We start from the raw sequence: 16,436 nt of genomic DNA on the forward strand, positions 1-16,436 counted from the left end.
TTGCCATCGTCGCGAAAAGACGCTTGTCGGCAAAGGCATGCTCGGGGAGATGTTACGGCGTCTGTTTATATGAATGAAGCGAGGTCGCTTGTGGCATATGCCCCTGCGTTTATGAATGAAATCGTTTTTGTTGTAAAATTTACTACATTTAGGCTTCGCAAAATTCGGCTGCCATATTGACTTGTGATGCTGCTGATGCTATATTAGACGATTGTTGTTTTTGAATTATTGAACAATATTTGTACTTTTTGCGGGTGACATATCTACATATGAATTCATATAAGTATGTATGTTGTGTATGCATTATTTGTGTGGGAATGTCATACGCACATATTTACTTGTGTACGCATATTTGAATGTTGGTGTGTACATAAGTTAAGAAATTTTATGTCAATTTCTTTTAAAAAAAAATTTTATTTATTACTTCATGGTTTGGTTACAGAACTAGAACTAAAGCTTAAAAATTAATTTACTTAAAATCTAAGCTAAGTTGCACTGGCCAACTGCTGACTTGATGTTGTCAATTCTCCGAATTGACTTATTTGGGTTGCGCGTGTTGGATTTCCGCTTCACACCGAAAAATGAGCTTTTATGTTAATGCAAGCGTCTGGCTTTTGCTGTGGGAAATATTGTGCAACTAAAGATGCATTTCCGCTATGCTTTACTTGTTATTGCTGATTACGCATTATTATTATTTAGCAATTGTTAACATTTGCCATGTTAACACTTCCCCTCTTAAAAGCGATCGTCCCGAGAGCCTATCAAAAATAGGGAAGGTTGTTAAAATTGATGTAAGTATTTTGATCATTGAAAAGATCTTTGATCTCCTTAGGATCAATATTCGCTGGGGGCATCTGGTTAAGGTCCAGGCTTGAAGATATGATTATTCTGTTTTGGTGCTTTCTCCAGAATTTCCGAAAAAATATTATACCGAGAATGATAGTTGCAACGGCTCCAAGTGAAAGGGAGCTATTGGATATCGTTGCTGCCTTCAGAAGATTTATTCTTCGTATGTTATCAATATGAAACTCCTTTAAGGCCTGGAGAGAAAGTAATTCAATTCGATTTCTTTCGATTGGTGTTGGTTGCAGGACTGCTGGGATTGCCGGCAGTGGAACCAAATCGTAATTAATGTAAAATTGATGATTTATTTTTAACGTTGAGTTATGAAAATTAATAAGGTGTGTCCCTGATAAATTTTTCTGCATTCCGTCAGCATCTATTACTCCTTGGAAGCCATTAAGTAATATGGTGCCGGGTTTTACTTCTTCGATTTGTTGGATATGTTGGCCGTTTGTTATAGTGCAAGATGAATTTAGGCTATTTACTACTCTAGATATACAACTGCTATTACTTATATTCACTAGTTGAGTTTGCTTACAAATCTCAATTTTCTTATAATTATTACATTATTTTTTAATTCCATAGGTATCTTTTGTACCCTTTAATATTTTATCAAATTCGACATTAATTATAATTTTGTTTTGTTTTACAACTGGTCTTATAATCATTTTTTGAAAATTTTCCTTAATAGTTAATGGTATTTTTACCATGTAAAATATTGTCATATTTTGACTAATTACATTTATATTTGATATTTCTAGTGCTTCTTCAGCATTTTTGAAAGGTATTTCGTCATTTTCTAAATTTTCTAATGCAATTTCGATTTCATTTTTATTTAACAATAATGTGTTTAAAATGTCTTTCTTTGCCCACTGTATGGCGTATTTAATGTTAATCAACTCTTCTTTTATTAATCTAATTCTATTTTGTAAATTTATAATAGTCTCGTTTTCTATATAAGTATCTTTCCTTATGTTATTAAGAAGATTATTTACTATCATGCTAATGTTATTAATTTTTTCGTTAAAAATATTGTTAATTAGTACTTGTTTATTATTGTTTTTATCAATTTCATTTGGTTTTTGAAAACGTTAATTGGGGATTCTACATGCCAAATTAAGTTATCGGATGAGCTCTCGTCACTATGCTGGGTTACTGACAAGGTGTTAATTGGTTCAGGAGGCGTTCTTGATAGTGCGTCGGCACTATGCATATGTGTACGACATTGCTGAACAAATAATGTATATGTTAACATGGCAAATGTTAACAATTGCTAAATAATAATAATGCGTAATCAGCAATAACAAGGAAAGCATAGCGGAAATGCATCTTTAGTTGCACAATATTTCCCACAGCAAAAGCCAGACGCTTGCATTAACATAAAAGCTCATTTTTCGGTGTGAAGCGGAAATCCAACACGCGCAACCCAAATAAGTCAATTCGGAGAATTGACAACATCAAGTCAGCAGTTGGCCAGTGCAACTTAGCTTAGATTTTAAGTAAATTAATTTTTAAGCTTTAGTTCTAGTTCTGTAACCAAACCATGAAGTAATAAATAAAATTTTTTTTTAAAAGAAATTGACATAAAATTTCTTAACTTATGTACACACCAACATTCAAATATGCGTACACAAGTAAATATGTGCGTATGACATTCCCACACAAATAATGCATACACAACATACATACTTATATGAATTCATATGTAGATATGTCACCCGCAAAAAGTACAAATATTGTTCAATAATTCAAAAACAACAATCGTCTAATATAGCATCAGCAGCATCACAAGTCAATATGGCAGCCGAATTTTGCGAAGCCTAAATGTAGTAAATTTTACAACAAAAACGATTTCATTCATAAACGCAGGGGCATATGCCACAAGCGACCTCGCTTCATTCATATAAACAGACGCCGTAACATCTCCCCGAGCATGCCTTTGCCGACAAGCGTCTTTTCGCGACGATGGCAAAAGCTAAAAATCATAAATTGAACAACTTTCTGATGCTTCTTCACAGAAAGAAGTGAGAAAAGTGGCAACAACGCAGTTGTCGATTTATAATATTTGTCCATTCTAAAATATTTTTCCGTGACTCGCAAAATCTGCATCGATATGTATTCACGCTCATACGTATGTATTACATGCATACATATTTACGCACGTTTGTAGGCAAAGCTGTTACAGCGGCAAGGGAAGCGGTGACAATCGGCGGCCATTCGTTTATTTTTTTCGGCACAGCTTGGATTTTCTATCATCACACAAGCGCTGAACGCAATGAGCGCGACAGACTGCAAACGACATCTGTCAAATATTAGAATACACACGTTCTTAGGGACACAGTTATTGAGGCAGCTGCACAACTACATAACTGTGTCCATAAGAACGTGTGTATTTTAATATTTGACAAAACGCCAGTTTCGGCCATTGGTTGATCTTGACAACGGAGATGCGAAAGATGCGTGCGGCTATTTGGCTACCATATTGACTTGTGATGCTTCTGCTATTTAGACAATTGTTGTTTTTGTAGAACAATGCTTAAATTTTTTGTGGTGACATATTCACATGTGTACGCATATGTATGTTTGTATGATTGTGCATTATTTGTTCGGAAGTGTATACAAATATATGTACATATAAGTACATATGAATATATGAACATGCAGATCAATGCGCGCACATGTAATATGTATATTGATAAGTGATAAAATCATGATATGAATTTCTGAACGCGCACATGCGTATACATGCAATCATATGAGCAGATAATAAGATTAATATAATAGACGATGTATTTATACATACATGCATATTTTGTTGTGATAAATTCAATTTCTATTACGAAGAAATAATACAAAAATATTTATTAGTATAGTATATTATGTAAAAATCAAATAAAATTATTAAATATTCAAGTCCAAATTGACTGTAAATAGTACTATGCATTCATATAAAATTATACTCACTTCATAATTATGTTTACATGTCAATATTGAATTGTATATTAGACTTAGAAAAAATCTAACTACTTGTATATAGTATACAAAAGCATACAGGAACTTTTCCGCCAACCAAAAGCCACTTGAATATAAATACACATGTATGTATATTGCCCTGCATTGGTTCTCTTTTATTTACATTTACATGTTATTCTCATAGACTCTAAAAACCCCTCAATCGCTGTTAAATGTGGTGAAACTCGCTCATAATTTGTCTGTGGTGAGACTCTTCCATCTCTGCCGAGTTAGCCAAAAATATTTTTACGTTATTCGCGCCGTGAACCTTCTCTATATTAAACGTTCTCTGTTCTATATATACGTTCTCTGAGATTTTTGTTAAAAAAAATTACATTTAAAACAGTGGCGCTTAACGCAAAAAAAATCCAAACACGCGTGTTTGACTGATAATTCTGCTACTGCGAAAAATATCACACGCACACGAAAGCGGCTGAACACGTACGCTAGGTAAACACAAAGAATACACTGACAGAAACACTTCGAATTTTTAAAATGTTTTCAAGCGAATGGCAAGAAAATTATTTTTTTATTGAAACTGATGAAGGGGAAGCGTGTTTTGTGTTACAAAACATTAAGTCGTTGCAATAAATGTAGTGTGGAACGTCATTACACTACTGTTCAGGAGTATAAAGGGGAAATCGATATTGATGATGTATTATAGAAACGAGCCATTTAGTCAACGACTTTATAAATTTTCAAGTATTACACAAAAAGAATTCAATAAACATTTCTGATATTTTTTTCCAAATTTGCCAATAATTTTTTTCCCTGAATGTAAAAAAAAGAAATACAGTAGAAATTTGTTCAGCGTACATGGCAGCGAAAATCTATAGCAATGTTTGTGCAGCGCAAACGTAAAATGTAGAGTATTGAGGCGTGCTGATTTAAAATCTCTTTTTGTGTTACAGACTTATATATTTATACATATACATCTAAAAGAAAGTTGTGTTAGTTACACCATTTATAACTCAAGAACGGCTGAACCGATTTAGCTGAAAATTGGTAAGGGTAAGGACATCAGATACCTATTATTTCTTTTTGTCAAAATTTAATACCACTCATGTATACAAAAATTATATTTCAAATAATAAGCATTTGTTGAAAATTCATGTTTGTAGGAATCCTTTGAATATATGCGTACAATTTTAAACAGATTTTTCCTCAAAACTAATACAATTGCTAAGTATTTGGAATAGTAGAAAAGAACTGCAACCAAATGCGCAGTGAAATACATTATAACTGGCTCAGTAATCCAACCGATTTTTTCGTCTTTCCACGGTTCATCATATGCAGTCTACTAGAATGACTATCGATTGGACTCTAGTGAGAAATGATGGAGCTATGTTTCTATTGTCACACACCGACGCAAAAATTCGGTTTAATTACGATTAAAGAGCACTCAAACACTTCTCAGAATCAGTTATTCGTTGTTTTTGTAGGATTATGAACTTGCGAGGCACGCACTTTGTTCAGAACTTTCGCCTCTTTATAGCATCATTGTCCTCGGTGCTCATTTCGCCTGTTTCCAGCTGAGCAAATATCTTTTCAACGGTGGATTTCCCTGAGCACAAGTTCACCAGCAGTCCCCAAAAAGCAATGCTTTATTAACACAATTGCTTTATGATCCATTTTTTTGTAAACTAACACAAGTTGCTTGACAAAAACGCTATATCTCATTAACTAGTAGTTATAATGCAACTAATAGAAATCATACTATAGATGGTAGTAGTAGTATTACACCGGCCGACATCATTTTCCTTGTTCAAGTTCTGATTATTTTTTTCCACTAATTTGGTAGTGCTGATCACGAAATTATACCTCATTTTATCGTATCACATCAGGTTTTTTTTGTGTTCGCGATTTAAGTTTTTTAGAATGCAGTCCTGCGCATAATTAGTAAAAACCTGATGTGATAGGGCAAATATGTAGGTGATTTCGTGTTTAAAATAGTAAAAATTTGTGATATTTGTGGCTCAAATACAAACAACGTTCAAAAATTTTTCATTTGTCGGCTGGTGTTATTTGTCTGAGAATGTCATACGTATGTACACATATATGTGTGTACGAACATATAGAGAAGCGCGCGCTTTTTATATTTCTGATGAATGATAATATCTTTATTTGAAATTGATTTGTATTTACATAAGTACTATATACATACATATATCCGCAGGATAGATGCGTATGAAAGTTTTAAATGATAAGATGTGTGATTTACATATATTTTTATTGTAATTTATTATGATTTTAGGATATTACGATAATATATCATATATACATGTATATGAAATTATATTATATTATCAAAGATAAGAAATATTTAAAAAGTGGCTTTTATTTGCACGTTAACTACAAATATTACCTTGAAAATAGCATAATTTCATTACAATATTATCAATTTTGCATGAATTCACAAAAATTCGCAAAATGATATTCATATTAATTGATATGATTGCATGTAAACGTATAAAAATATAGGCAAAGGAGCAACATACGTCTGTATAATGTATATTTCTGAGCATAATTTTCATTGAATGCTCAGCTCTGCTCACTCATTTCTGTTCAAATGTCTCCTTCCGAGCCAAAAGTTGTGAAATCCACTAATAGCATTTTGTTAGCTCTTGACAGTTCACACGCCTGTCCGCAATTGAACCTTCTCTATTCTATACGTTCTCTGAAAATCCATCGACCGAAGAAAGCAAGCAGAGAAATTGCAATTGAAAGTTAATCTATCACAGTGGAAAAGTTTGGAAAATTCAATTAACCTAACATATCACCGCTTTTATTTTAGGAACAACAGGCCGCAGATGCAATCATAATAGTACTGTTAGTGACAGTTGCACATCCCTGTGTTGTGGCCGAGGCTATAATTTAGTTAAAGAAAAGCGGGCTGAGCGTTGCAATTGCAAATTTCAATGGTGTTGCAACGTGGAATGTGATGAATGCCAAATAGAAGAGTGGATAAGCGTTTGTAATTAATTTTCTTGACTTACTATTAGCATAATATGTATCAGGTATGGAAAAATATTGCTATAATTGTATATATGTATAAACATATTAATAAGCATAAAACATGTGAGTAACCATATAATCAAAACAAAATAGTGTGCACATTGTTAAAATAATGTATTTTATAATTAATAAATGGAAAATTACATTCAACAAGACGGAACAAGATGGCATGGTTTTATTTCATTATTCTAAACATGAAAAATTACCTATTATTTTGAATATAGACTATACATAATTTTGTTTAACCTTATGCATACAGGGTTTTTCCGGAAAGAAATAGGACTGTGTCGATTTAAAAAAATTTATTGAACCAATCGTTACAATTCTGTAAAAAATTTCAAAATAGGCTCGTTATGCGACGATGCTGCGCTTCCAGCACAATTTTCAAGCATCCAAGGCGTCAATCGCTTGCCTTTCATCGATTGACCCTTCGTTTGAATCTCTTGCCAGTCGGTACGCGCACGCTTCAAAGTACAGTCGCGGCGGAAATCCTATAGATGTTTTTAGTTTTCTTAAGCCTTCAAAATTTGTAATAGTTAGTTATCCACTAAGATTTTACATATATGTATGTACTAAATGTCGGTTGCTTACGCACGTAACTTCGTGTTTAAACGGAATTTATTTTCTTACAATTAAAAAAAAAATTGATTCCCTCTTCTAAACATATTTTTATAATTACTACCTTGAAGGTTTTCAATTTTGGGCATGATTTACATGATGCCGTTAATTACTTAGTTTTTATCTATTTCCTTTGGTTTAATGCTGCTGTCGTCTGTATTTGTGAATGATACTATTAATCTTACAGTTTATATTATTTTAAGCGATTGATGAAGAATATCAGCTCCGCCTGGAATCATTTCCGAGCAATTATTATTAACTTTTTTTTATTTCTTTAATCCTGCATTTATATTATTTTGAGCGAATGTTGAAGAATATCATCAACCAATCCAAGAAATTTTTTGTTTTACTCCTTACTGCAATTTCTTCGATTATTCCTTTCTGCTTTTGTATAACGATTCGTTCGAGGGATTGGATGCTGGAGTTGTCTGGTAGGCCAATTTCTTCTTTTTACTCAAATCAAAAGGAAAAAGATTTTTTTTTGCATGTGGCTGAATGATGTAAGCCTCCCTCTAAAGCAGTGGTCGGCATTTCATAGCAAAATTTTGCAAACTAACTTCACACGTACGCTTACGCTCTATCGTTCAGTCGTTGTCGAGCCATCAACGAATTAACATCACGCAAGACCATAGCGCAAAACGAAATATGCCCTGCGAGAAATATTTTATGATTCTAAATGCCTTTGATGCCACGCAATGCCTTTATGTTCCAAGTCTTTTAAAGATAATAGGGAATATATCCTCAAAAGACAATTTGTTAATTTTCATTATACTATTAATTAATAATAAAAATTGCTTAATTTTAATTCCAATTTCTCACTGGGCTACTATTTTTTCGTGCTCACCAACACAGTGACAGATCCTCTCATGCCGACCACTGCTCCAAAGACATCACATCACAGCACCACATTACAAAAGCGCAGCACCGTCACACTCCAATACACCAAACCAATAGCACCCATACTCGAGAGCACAGTAGAAACAATAGAAGGCTTTTCGTGGTAGCTTTCTGGGGGGTGCATAACGACCATGGTGGATCTTTTATGGTAGCAACGCAGTGCTATATATATCGAAGTGTAAATACTTACACTTGTCACTTAATTTTATGCGAAATTATTTATTTACCGTATATTTTTATTGGCAGATGATTAAACGTCAAAATGTATCATACCTCGTTCATAAAAAATTGATTTACTGATGACCAGAAATCCCATAAGTAGTTCGTTTCTATGAATAAAATGCAGCTCTGGTGTCGGTGGTGACTTTTCTCCTGGCTGTATATGTTTACATTCGACTGCCAGTAAACATAAAAGGTTTTGGTTTTGTAAGGCAATCTTGTTTCATAACTATAAATTTGTTTATTTTATTAAAATAAATTTGTACTTATATTTAAATTGAAATTCAAATGCACTTGGGGCTGACACTCATCAAGAAGGCTCTACAGCTGTTGTAGTATTGCCACAATGCTGCTAAGACCTGTTGAGGGGACAGTGGTGTATCTTGACACAGACTCCAGAGTCGTATGCAAGTTAGCACCCTACACATTCAAAAGGTATCATATGATGCATTAATATTATATGATACAAAATAATATAATATGACACCACTAAATCGCTGAGAGTGCGACACGTGTAGTGACAACCTGTGGGAAGCGCAGCGTCAACAGCTCCGTTGCAGCGGCAAACATAGGTCTAGAGTTAAGTATAATTAATTAAACTTTAAGTCTTAAGCGGAATTCAATAAAAATAACTAAACTTTTTAATAAAAATAACTAAACGTTTTTTAACTGGCGCCCGAGCAGGGACAAGCGCGGGAAAATAGTAATTGCCTGAAAACCAAAAAGTAAGGCTACGCAAATGGCGAAGGGTAGTGATTGCGAACTTCTTCTTCTTTACTGGCGTAGACACCGCTTACGCGATTATAGCCGAGCCAACAACAGCGCGCCAGTCGTTTCTTCTCTTCGCTACGTGGCGCCAATTGGATATTCTAAGCGAAGCCAGGTCCTTCTTCACTTGGTCCTTCCAACGGGGTGGAGGTCTTCCTCTTCCTCTGCTTCCCGCGGCGGGTACTGCGTCGAATACTTTCAGAGCTGGAGTGTTTTCATCCATCCGGACAACATGACCTAGCCAGCGTAGCCGCTGTCTTTTAATTCGCTGAACTATGTCAATGTCGTCGTATATCCCGTACAGCTCATCGTTCCATCGAATGCGATATTCGCCGTGGCCAACGCGCAAAGGTCCATAAATCTTTCGCAGAACTTTTCTCTCGAAAACTCCCAACGTCGACTCATCGGTTGTTGTCATCGTCCAAGCCTCTGCACCATATAGCAGGACGGGAATTATGAGCGACTTATAGACTTTGGCTTTTGTTCGTCGAGAGAGCACTTTACTTTTCAATTGCCTACTCTGTCCGAAGTAGCACCTGTTGCCCAGAGTAAACCTGCGTTGGATTTCCAGGCTGACATTGTTGGTGGTGTTAATGCTGGCTCCTAAATCGACGAAATTATCAAAGTTATGACTGTCAACATTGACGTGAGAGTCAAGTCGCGAGTGAGACGACTGTTTGTTTGATGACAGGAGATATTTCGTCTTGCCCTTGTTCACTGCTAGACCCATTTGCTTTGCTTCCTTGTTTAGTCTGGAGAAAGCAGAATTAACGGCGCGAGTGCTGTGGCCCATGATACCTGCTCGATTAATTTCTGCAGCTCGAATAATTTTCTCCAGCAGCAGATTGAAGAAGTCGTACGATAGGGATTCGCCTTGTCTGAAACCTCGTTTGGTATCGAACGGATCGGAGAGGTCCTTTCCGATCCCATAAAGGCAGCTCCTTTTCGTGCTGTCGAAAGCAGCTCTGAAATCGACGAAGAGGTAGTGTGTGTCGATTCTCATTTCACGGGTCTTTTCCAAGATTTGGCGCATGGTGAATATCTGGCCGGTTGTTGATTTACCAGGTCTAAAGCCACACTGATAAGGTCCAATCAGTTTGTTGGCGGTGGGCTTTAATCTTTCACACAATACGCTCGACAGAACCTTATATGCGATGTTGAGGAGGCTAATCCTACGGTAGTTGGCGCTGATTATGGGGTCTCCTTTTTTATGGATTGGGCATAGCACACTTAAATTCCAATCGTTGGGCATACTTTCGTCCGACCATATTTTGCAAAGAAGCTGATGCATGCACCATATCAGCCCTTCGCCACCGTGTTTGAATAGCTCGGCCGGCAATTCGTCGGCCCCTGCCGCTTTGTTGTTTTTCAGGCGGGCAATTGCTATTCGAACTTCTTCATGGTCGGGCAATGGAACGTCTGCTCCATCGTAATCGATTGGGGTATCGGGTTCGCCTTCTCCTGGTGTTGTGCGTTCACTGCCATTCAGCAGGCTGGAGAATTTAAGTATCCTCTGGGCATCGGTGGCTAGATCACCTTGGGGGGTTCTACAAGAGTATGCTCCGGTCTTGAAACCTTGTGTAAGCCGCCGCATCTTTTCGTAGAATTTTCGAACATTATCCCTGTCGGCCAACTTATCAAGCTCTTCGTACTCACGCATTTCCCTCTTCCCTCTATCTATCCCATCCCGCAAGTGTTGTGGTCGATCGCAACCTTGCGAGGTAGGCAGCCTGTTTTCTCTCCGCTGCGACACTGCACTCCTCGTCGGACCATCTCTTCTTGTGCACTTTCCGAAAACCAATGGCTTCGGTTGCAGCTGTACGTAAGGAGTTTGAAATGCCGCTCCACAGTTCCCTTATACCGAGTTGTTGACAAGTGCTCTCAGAGAGCAGGAGTGCAAGCCGAGTAGAAAATCGTTCGGCTGGCTGATATCATTGCAGCTTCTCGACGTCGAACCTTCCTTGTGTTTGTTGGCGTGCGTTTTTTGCTGCACAGAGGCGGGTGCGAATTTTGGCTGCAAGAATATAGTGGTCTGAGTCGATGTTAGGACCTCGGAGCGCACGCACATCTAAAACACTGGAGACGTGTCTTCCGTCTATCACAACATGATCGATCTGGTTGGTGGTTTTTCGATCCGGAGACAGCCAGGTAGCTTGATGTATCTTCTTATGCTGGAATCTAGTACTACAGATAACCATATTTCGGGCCCCGGCGAAGTCGATCAGCCTCAACCCCTCGTGGAGGCTGAATTTACCGACCGTAGTGCCAAAGATACCTTCTTTGCCCACCCTGGCGTTGAAGTCGCCAAGCAGGATTTTGACATCGTGGCAGGGCATCTCTCATAAGTGCGCTCCAAGCACTCATAAAAGGCATCTTTGGTCACATCGTCCTTCTCTTCCATCGGGGCGTTGGCGCAAATCAGCGATATGTTGAAGAACCTCGCTTTGATGCTGATTGTGGCTAGACGTTCCTTCTCCGGAGTGAATCCAACACCAAACTTGCGCTCCTTTATGTGGCCAGTGTAGTAAATGTCACAAGGACCTACTTGTCTCTGTCCTTGTCCCGTCCATCGCATTCCTTGGACGGCGGTGATGTCAGCCCTTATTTTCATGATGACATCAACCAAATGGGCAGCGGCATCTTTCCAATTAAGGGACCGGACATTCCAGGTGCATGCCCTCAAATCATATTCCTGAATTCGTTTGCCATGGTCGTCATAAAAAGGCAGGTCTCTCATCCGAGGCTGTTAATGGTTTTTCATTGGGGGTGTTTTTTACGTGGCGGGTCCCAAACCCAGCGCACAACCCTATGCAGGGGGATATTTCGCCTTCTCACTTTAGCTCGCCTTCAAACGGATGTTCTTAGGCTACCCAGAGGATACTTGATCAAAGGCCGGAAGTCGTGAGCTGCTGGAGTCATATGTAAAAGAATCATTTCTGGCCACTCCCAAGGAACAAAAAAAAAACAAAGACTTGAAAATAAAAAAGTAAGGCTACGTGAAAAGTGAAAAAAATTACTGTGCTAACGAGCGGCTACAACGCACAACGTGGGATTTGGAAACGTCGAGGGACCTCAGTACCGATAGAGAAAAGGACAACTCCGGAGCGCATAAAAACATCCCATGGAAAGCTGGAAATCTTTAATGTGAGCTTTATAAAATATTTTAAGATTATTATAAAGGATATTGTTACTATAAAGAAATTAAAAATTATAAATTAAATTGTTCATTTCAAAAGAGAGAGATCCAAAAAAAGGGGGAAAAAAGAAAAGGTCGTAAATTAAGGGAAAATAAATTTGAATTAAAGGAAATTAATTATCCGACACAAAAAGATAGAAAAGAAAAGTCGTAAGTTAATGTAAGCTTCACAAGATTTCAATATTGTCATGGGAAGCGCTAGTATAAAGGAAACATTTTTTTTTTTTAATTAATTAACTTAAAATTAAAAAGATTAATATAATGCCAAACATAGCCGAAGAATTAATTGAACAACTAAACCAAATGAGGTTAGATTATGGGCAAACCACCCATCGTTCCACCCATCCTCTAAATCCTCCCACCCCTAACCCAACTCTAATAACGACAATAGTTCGAGAGGTACTCGAACGAAGGAGTAGGCAGACTGTAACTGACTTTACAGAACCCGACCATAGCGTGACACTGAACGCGAACAACATAAACGAATTAGAAAAAATTCCGGACATGGTAAAATGCCTTAGGGAATTTTCAGGACGACCAGGAGAATATAACTCCTGGCGGAAGAGCGTAGATAGAATTTTTAAAGCCTCTGAGGGAGTGAGGGAGTCTAAATATTTCGCGATACTCCATACGATCAGGCACAAAATAATTGGCGATGTCGACACCGCATTGGAATCATACAATACTCCACTTGATTGGAGTCAAATTCGAAAATGCCTTATGATGCATTATTCGGATAAACGGAACATAGGTACCCTCGAATACCAGATGACCACTCTGGTCCAACGCTACAACGACATTCTGACCTTCCGACCTTCTACCAAAAGGTCTACCAACACCTTTCACTTATATTAGACAAAATTTCATGTCTCGAGCTAAGCGGCGAGTCCATACGGGCTATGACCAACTCATATAGAGACAAAGCTCTTGACACATTTTTTAGAGGACTAAATGGCGATTTACCTCGTCTTCTCAACATGAGAGAACCGACAACCTTGCCACAAGCATTGAATTTATGGCAAAAACTTAACAACATGACTTATAAATCATGCGAACAACACACAACAAAGCAAATATTCAACCACCACCACGACCTACCCGAAACAACAATTTAATAATTACAAGAACAATTGAGTTTTTCATGCCGAATTAACATATTCCCACTCCCCCAGACGAAATTTCGACCAACATCCATTCGGTCTACAATCAAACCGATATCTCCAACACTCTCCCAACTATATGCAAAATAACCAAGTATTCATGCCGAGGTTCAACAATTACCTGAACAACCCCCATATTACCAGAGAAAATACCTCCTTTAATAACAGACCGAATTTACCACCTAACCACCGACCCCAATGGAAGTAGACCAATCAATACGATCAAGACAAATCAATTATCAGAATAGGCCCAATACATTCCAGGACAATCGACAACCGAAACGTCCAGATTCCGCACAACTGACTCACCCTCTAACTAACCCTTACTAACGCAGTAGATTTAGACCCCAACGGGATATACGATGACAATTCCTACGATAGCATTTACGACAATGCAGGAAAAAATTAGCCTGATACTATTAATTTTTTAGATTAGCGCCGTCTTCGCTGCCTTATTACGAATTTAGAACAAGGCGCCCAGACACAATAGATTTTCTTATCGATACCGGATCCAATAAGAATTACATTCAATCCACTAGAATCCAATTCTGAACGAAAAGCCCATTACAGTAAAATCAATTGCCGGAACAATTGAAATTTGAATTGAAATTACTCACCATACCTTCGTCGACATTTTGGACCAACAGTAGGGAAAATAAAATTTTTCATATTACCAACTCTTGGGTCGTTCCACGGCATAATAGGCAACGACACACTTAAAGAATTAAAAGCAATTATTCATACCGACAAAAATTTAATGACAATTTGTCAAAGTATAAATACAACGTTAAAACAACGAATATCCCAAGAAGTGAATAATGTGGCAATCAGTACAATCATTACAACAACAAAACAGAATTAATAAGCATTTATCGAGGAATGTCCAAATCTTTTTTACGATCCTGATGAAAAACTTACCTACACCACCCTCGTAAAAGGTGAAATCCGGACAACAACCGAAACCCCCGTCTATTCCAAGCCATACCCGTATCCCATGGCATTAAAATATTAAAATCGAACGACAAATTGAAGAACTCTTAGAAAACTCAATAATAAGGAGATCAAAATCTCCGTATACTGTTATCGTCTTAAAAAGTGGGTTCCATCAGATTCCACTTCGCGAGTCAGACATTGAAAAAAACAGCATTTTCCGTAAACAGTGGAAAATATGATTTCCCCCGCTTACCTCTCGGTCTAAAAAATGCTCCATATTCCAAAGAGCACTAGACGATATCCTTCGTCAACATATAGGAGTAAGATGATATGTTTACATCGATGATGTAATAATATTTGGCAAAAACGAAGTAGAACATTTTAAAAATATAGAATTAGTATTTCAAACCTTAGAAAATGTTAACATGAAAGTCCAATTAGGCAAATGTACATTTGCTAAAGAAGAAGTAGAATTTTTAGGATATGTAATCAGTTCAAATGGGATAAAAACCAAACCCGAAAAAGTAGAAGCGGTAGCTAAATTTCCAGTTCCACAAACACTCAAAGATTTAAGATCCTTCCAAGGTATGTAAGGTTATTCCCGACGATTTATCCAGCATTACGCAAAAGTAGCTAAACCATTGACAGCACTGTTAAGAGGAGAAGCCGGTCATGTCTCCAAACGGAACTCGAAAACAAGAAATAGAATTAGACAAGAAGGCCTTAGAAACATTTAATAAAATAAAAATACTTTAGTATCCAAGGGTATAGTTTTAGCGCATCCAAATTTCGATAAATATTTTGAACTTACGACCGACGCCTCAGATTTCGCATTAGGTGCCGTCCTATCGCAAGACGGTAGACCAATTACTTTCATATCGAGAACTCTAAGTAAAGCCGAAGAACATTATGCCACCAATGAGAAAGAAATGCTTGATATAATATGGTCACTTAATTCTCTTAGAAATTACATCTACGATTCAAAAAAAGTTAAAATTATCACCTATCATCAACCTCTTACATATGCCTTAAGCCATAAGAATACTAATAGGAAACTGAAGCGATGGAAAACCATTTTAGAAGAATATAACTACGAACTAACTTACAAACCTGGTAAATCAAATGTAGTTGCAGACGCCCTTTCAAGGATACCAATACAAATAAATTCACCCACACCTACGATTCATAGCGATGAGAGCTCAAGTCATAATTTAATCCCTTGTACAGAAGTTCCAATTAATGTTTTCAAAAATCGATTTTTATTCAAGATTGACGAAATATCTTCATATCAATTTAAAATAATTTTTCCAACAGTTCATAGACATATAATTACAGAACCAGAGTACAGCGAACAGTTATTGATTTCTTACATGAAACGATACCTTAACCCATCGGTTATAAATGGAATTCATACAGAAGATAGGATAATGGGTATGATGTAAAAAATCTATCCTATTCATTTTAGTAGCATTAAAAGCCGATGTATTCGAAAACTAGTTGAAGATATTAGTGACGAACAAGAGCAGGAGAACGTCATATTAAAAGAACATTTAAGAGCACATAGGAATGCCACTGAAACTAAAACACAAATTCTCGAAACAAAATATTTTCCCGGTATGTTAAATAAAATAAAACGAATAATAGCCAACTGCACCGTTTGTAAAGAAAATAAGTACGAGAGACATCCAAATCAACCGAAAATTGCAGAAACTCCATTACCAACATATCCAGAACACACAGTTCATATCGATATATTTTTAACAGAAAGAAAAATA

General features: G+C 36.9%; 1 protein-coding gene across 1 annotated transcript in view; it reads left to right on the top strand.

Annotated features, from left to right (window-relative positions):
* The window catches only part of LOC125776860 (protein Wnt-10b), a 595,050-nt gene extending 588,019 nt beyond the window's left edge, over window positions 1–7,031 (top strand). Inside the window, exon 6 of the mRNA XM_049450534.1 lies at window positions 6,650–7,031. Within this exon, the coding sequence (XP_049306491.1) occupies window positions 6,650–6,837 (188 nt within the window). The 3' untranslated portion in view covers window positions 6,838–7,031. The remainder of the gene's footprint in view (window positions 1–6,649) is intronic.
* Window positions 7,032–16,436: the final 9,405 nt, after the last annotated feature.

Source organism: Bactrocera dorsalis, chromosome 1 (genome assembly GCF_023373825.1).
Source record: "Bactrocera dorsalis isolate Fly_Bdor chromosome 1, ASM2337382v1, whole genome shotgun sequence".
NCBI classification, from domain to species: Eukaryota; Metazoa; Arthropoda; class Insecta; order Diptera; family Tephritidae; genus Bactrocera; species Bactrocera dorsalis.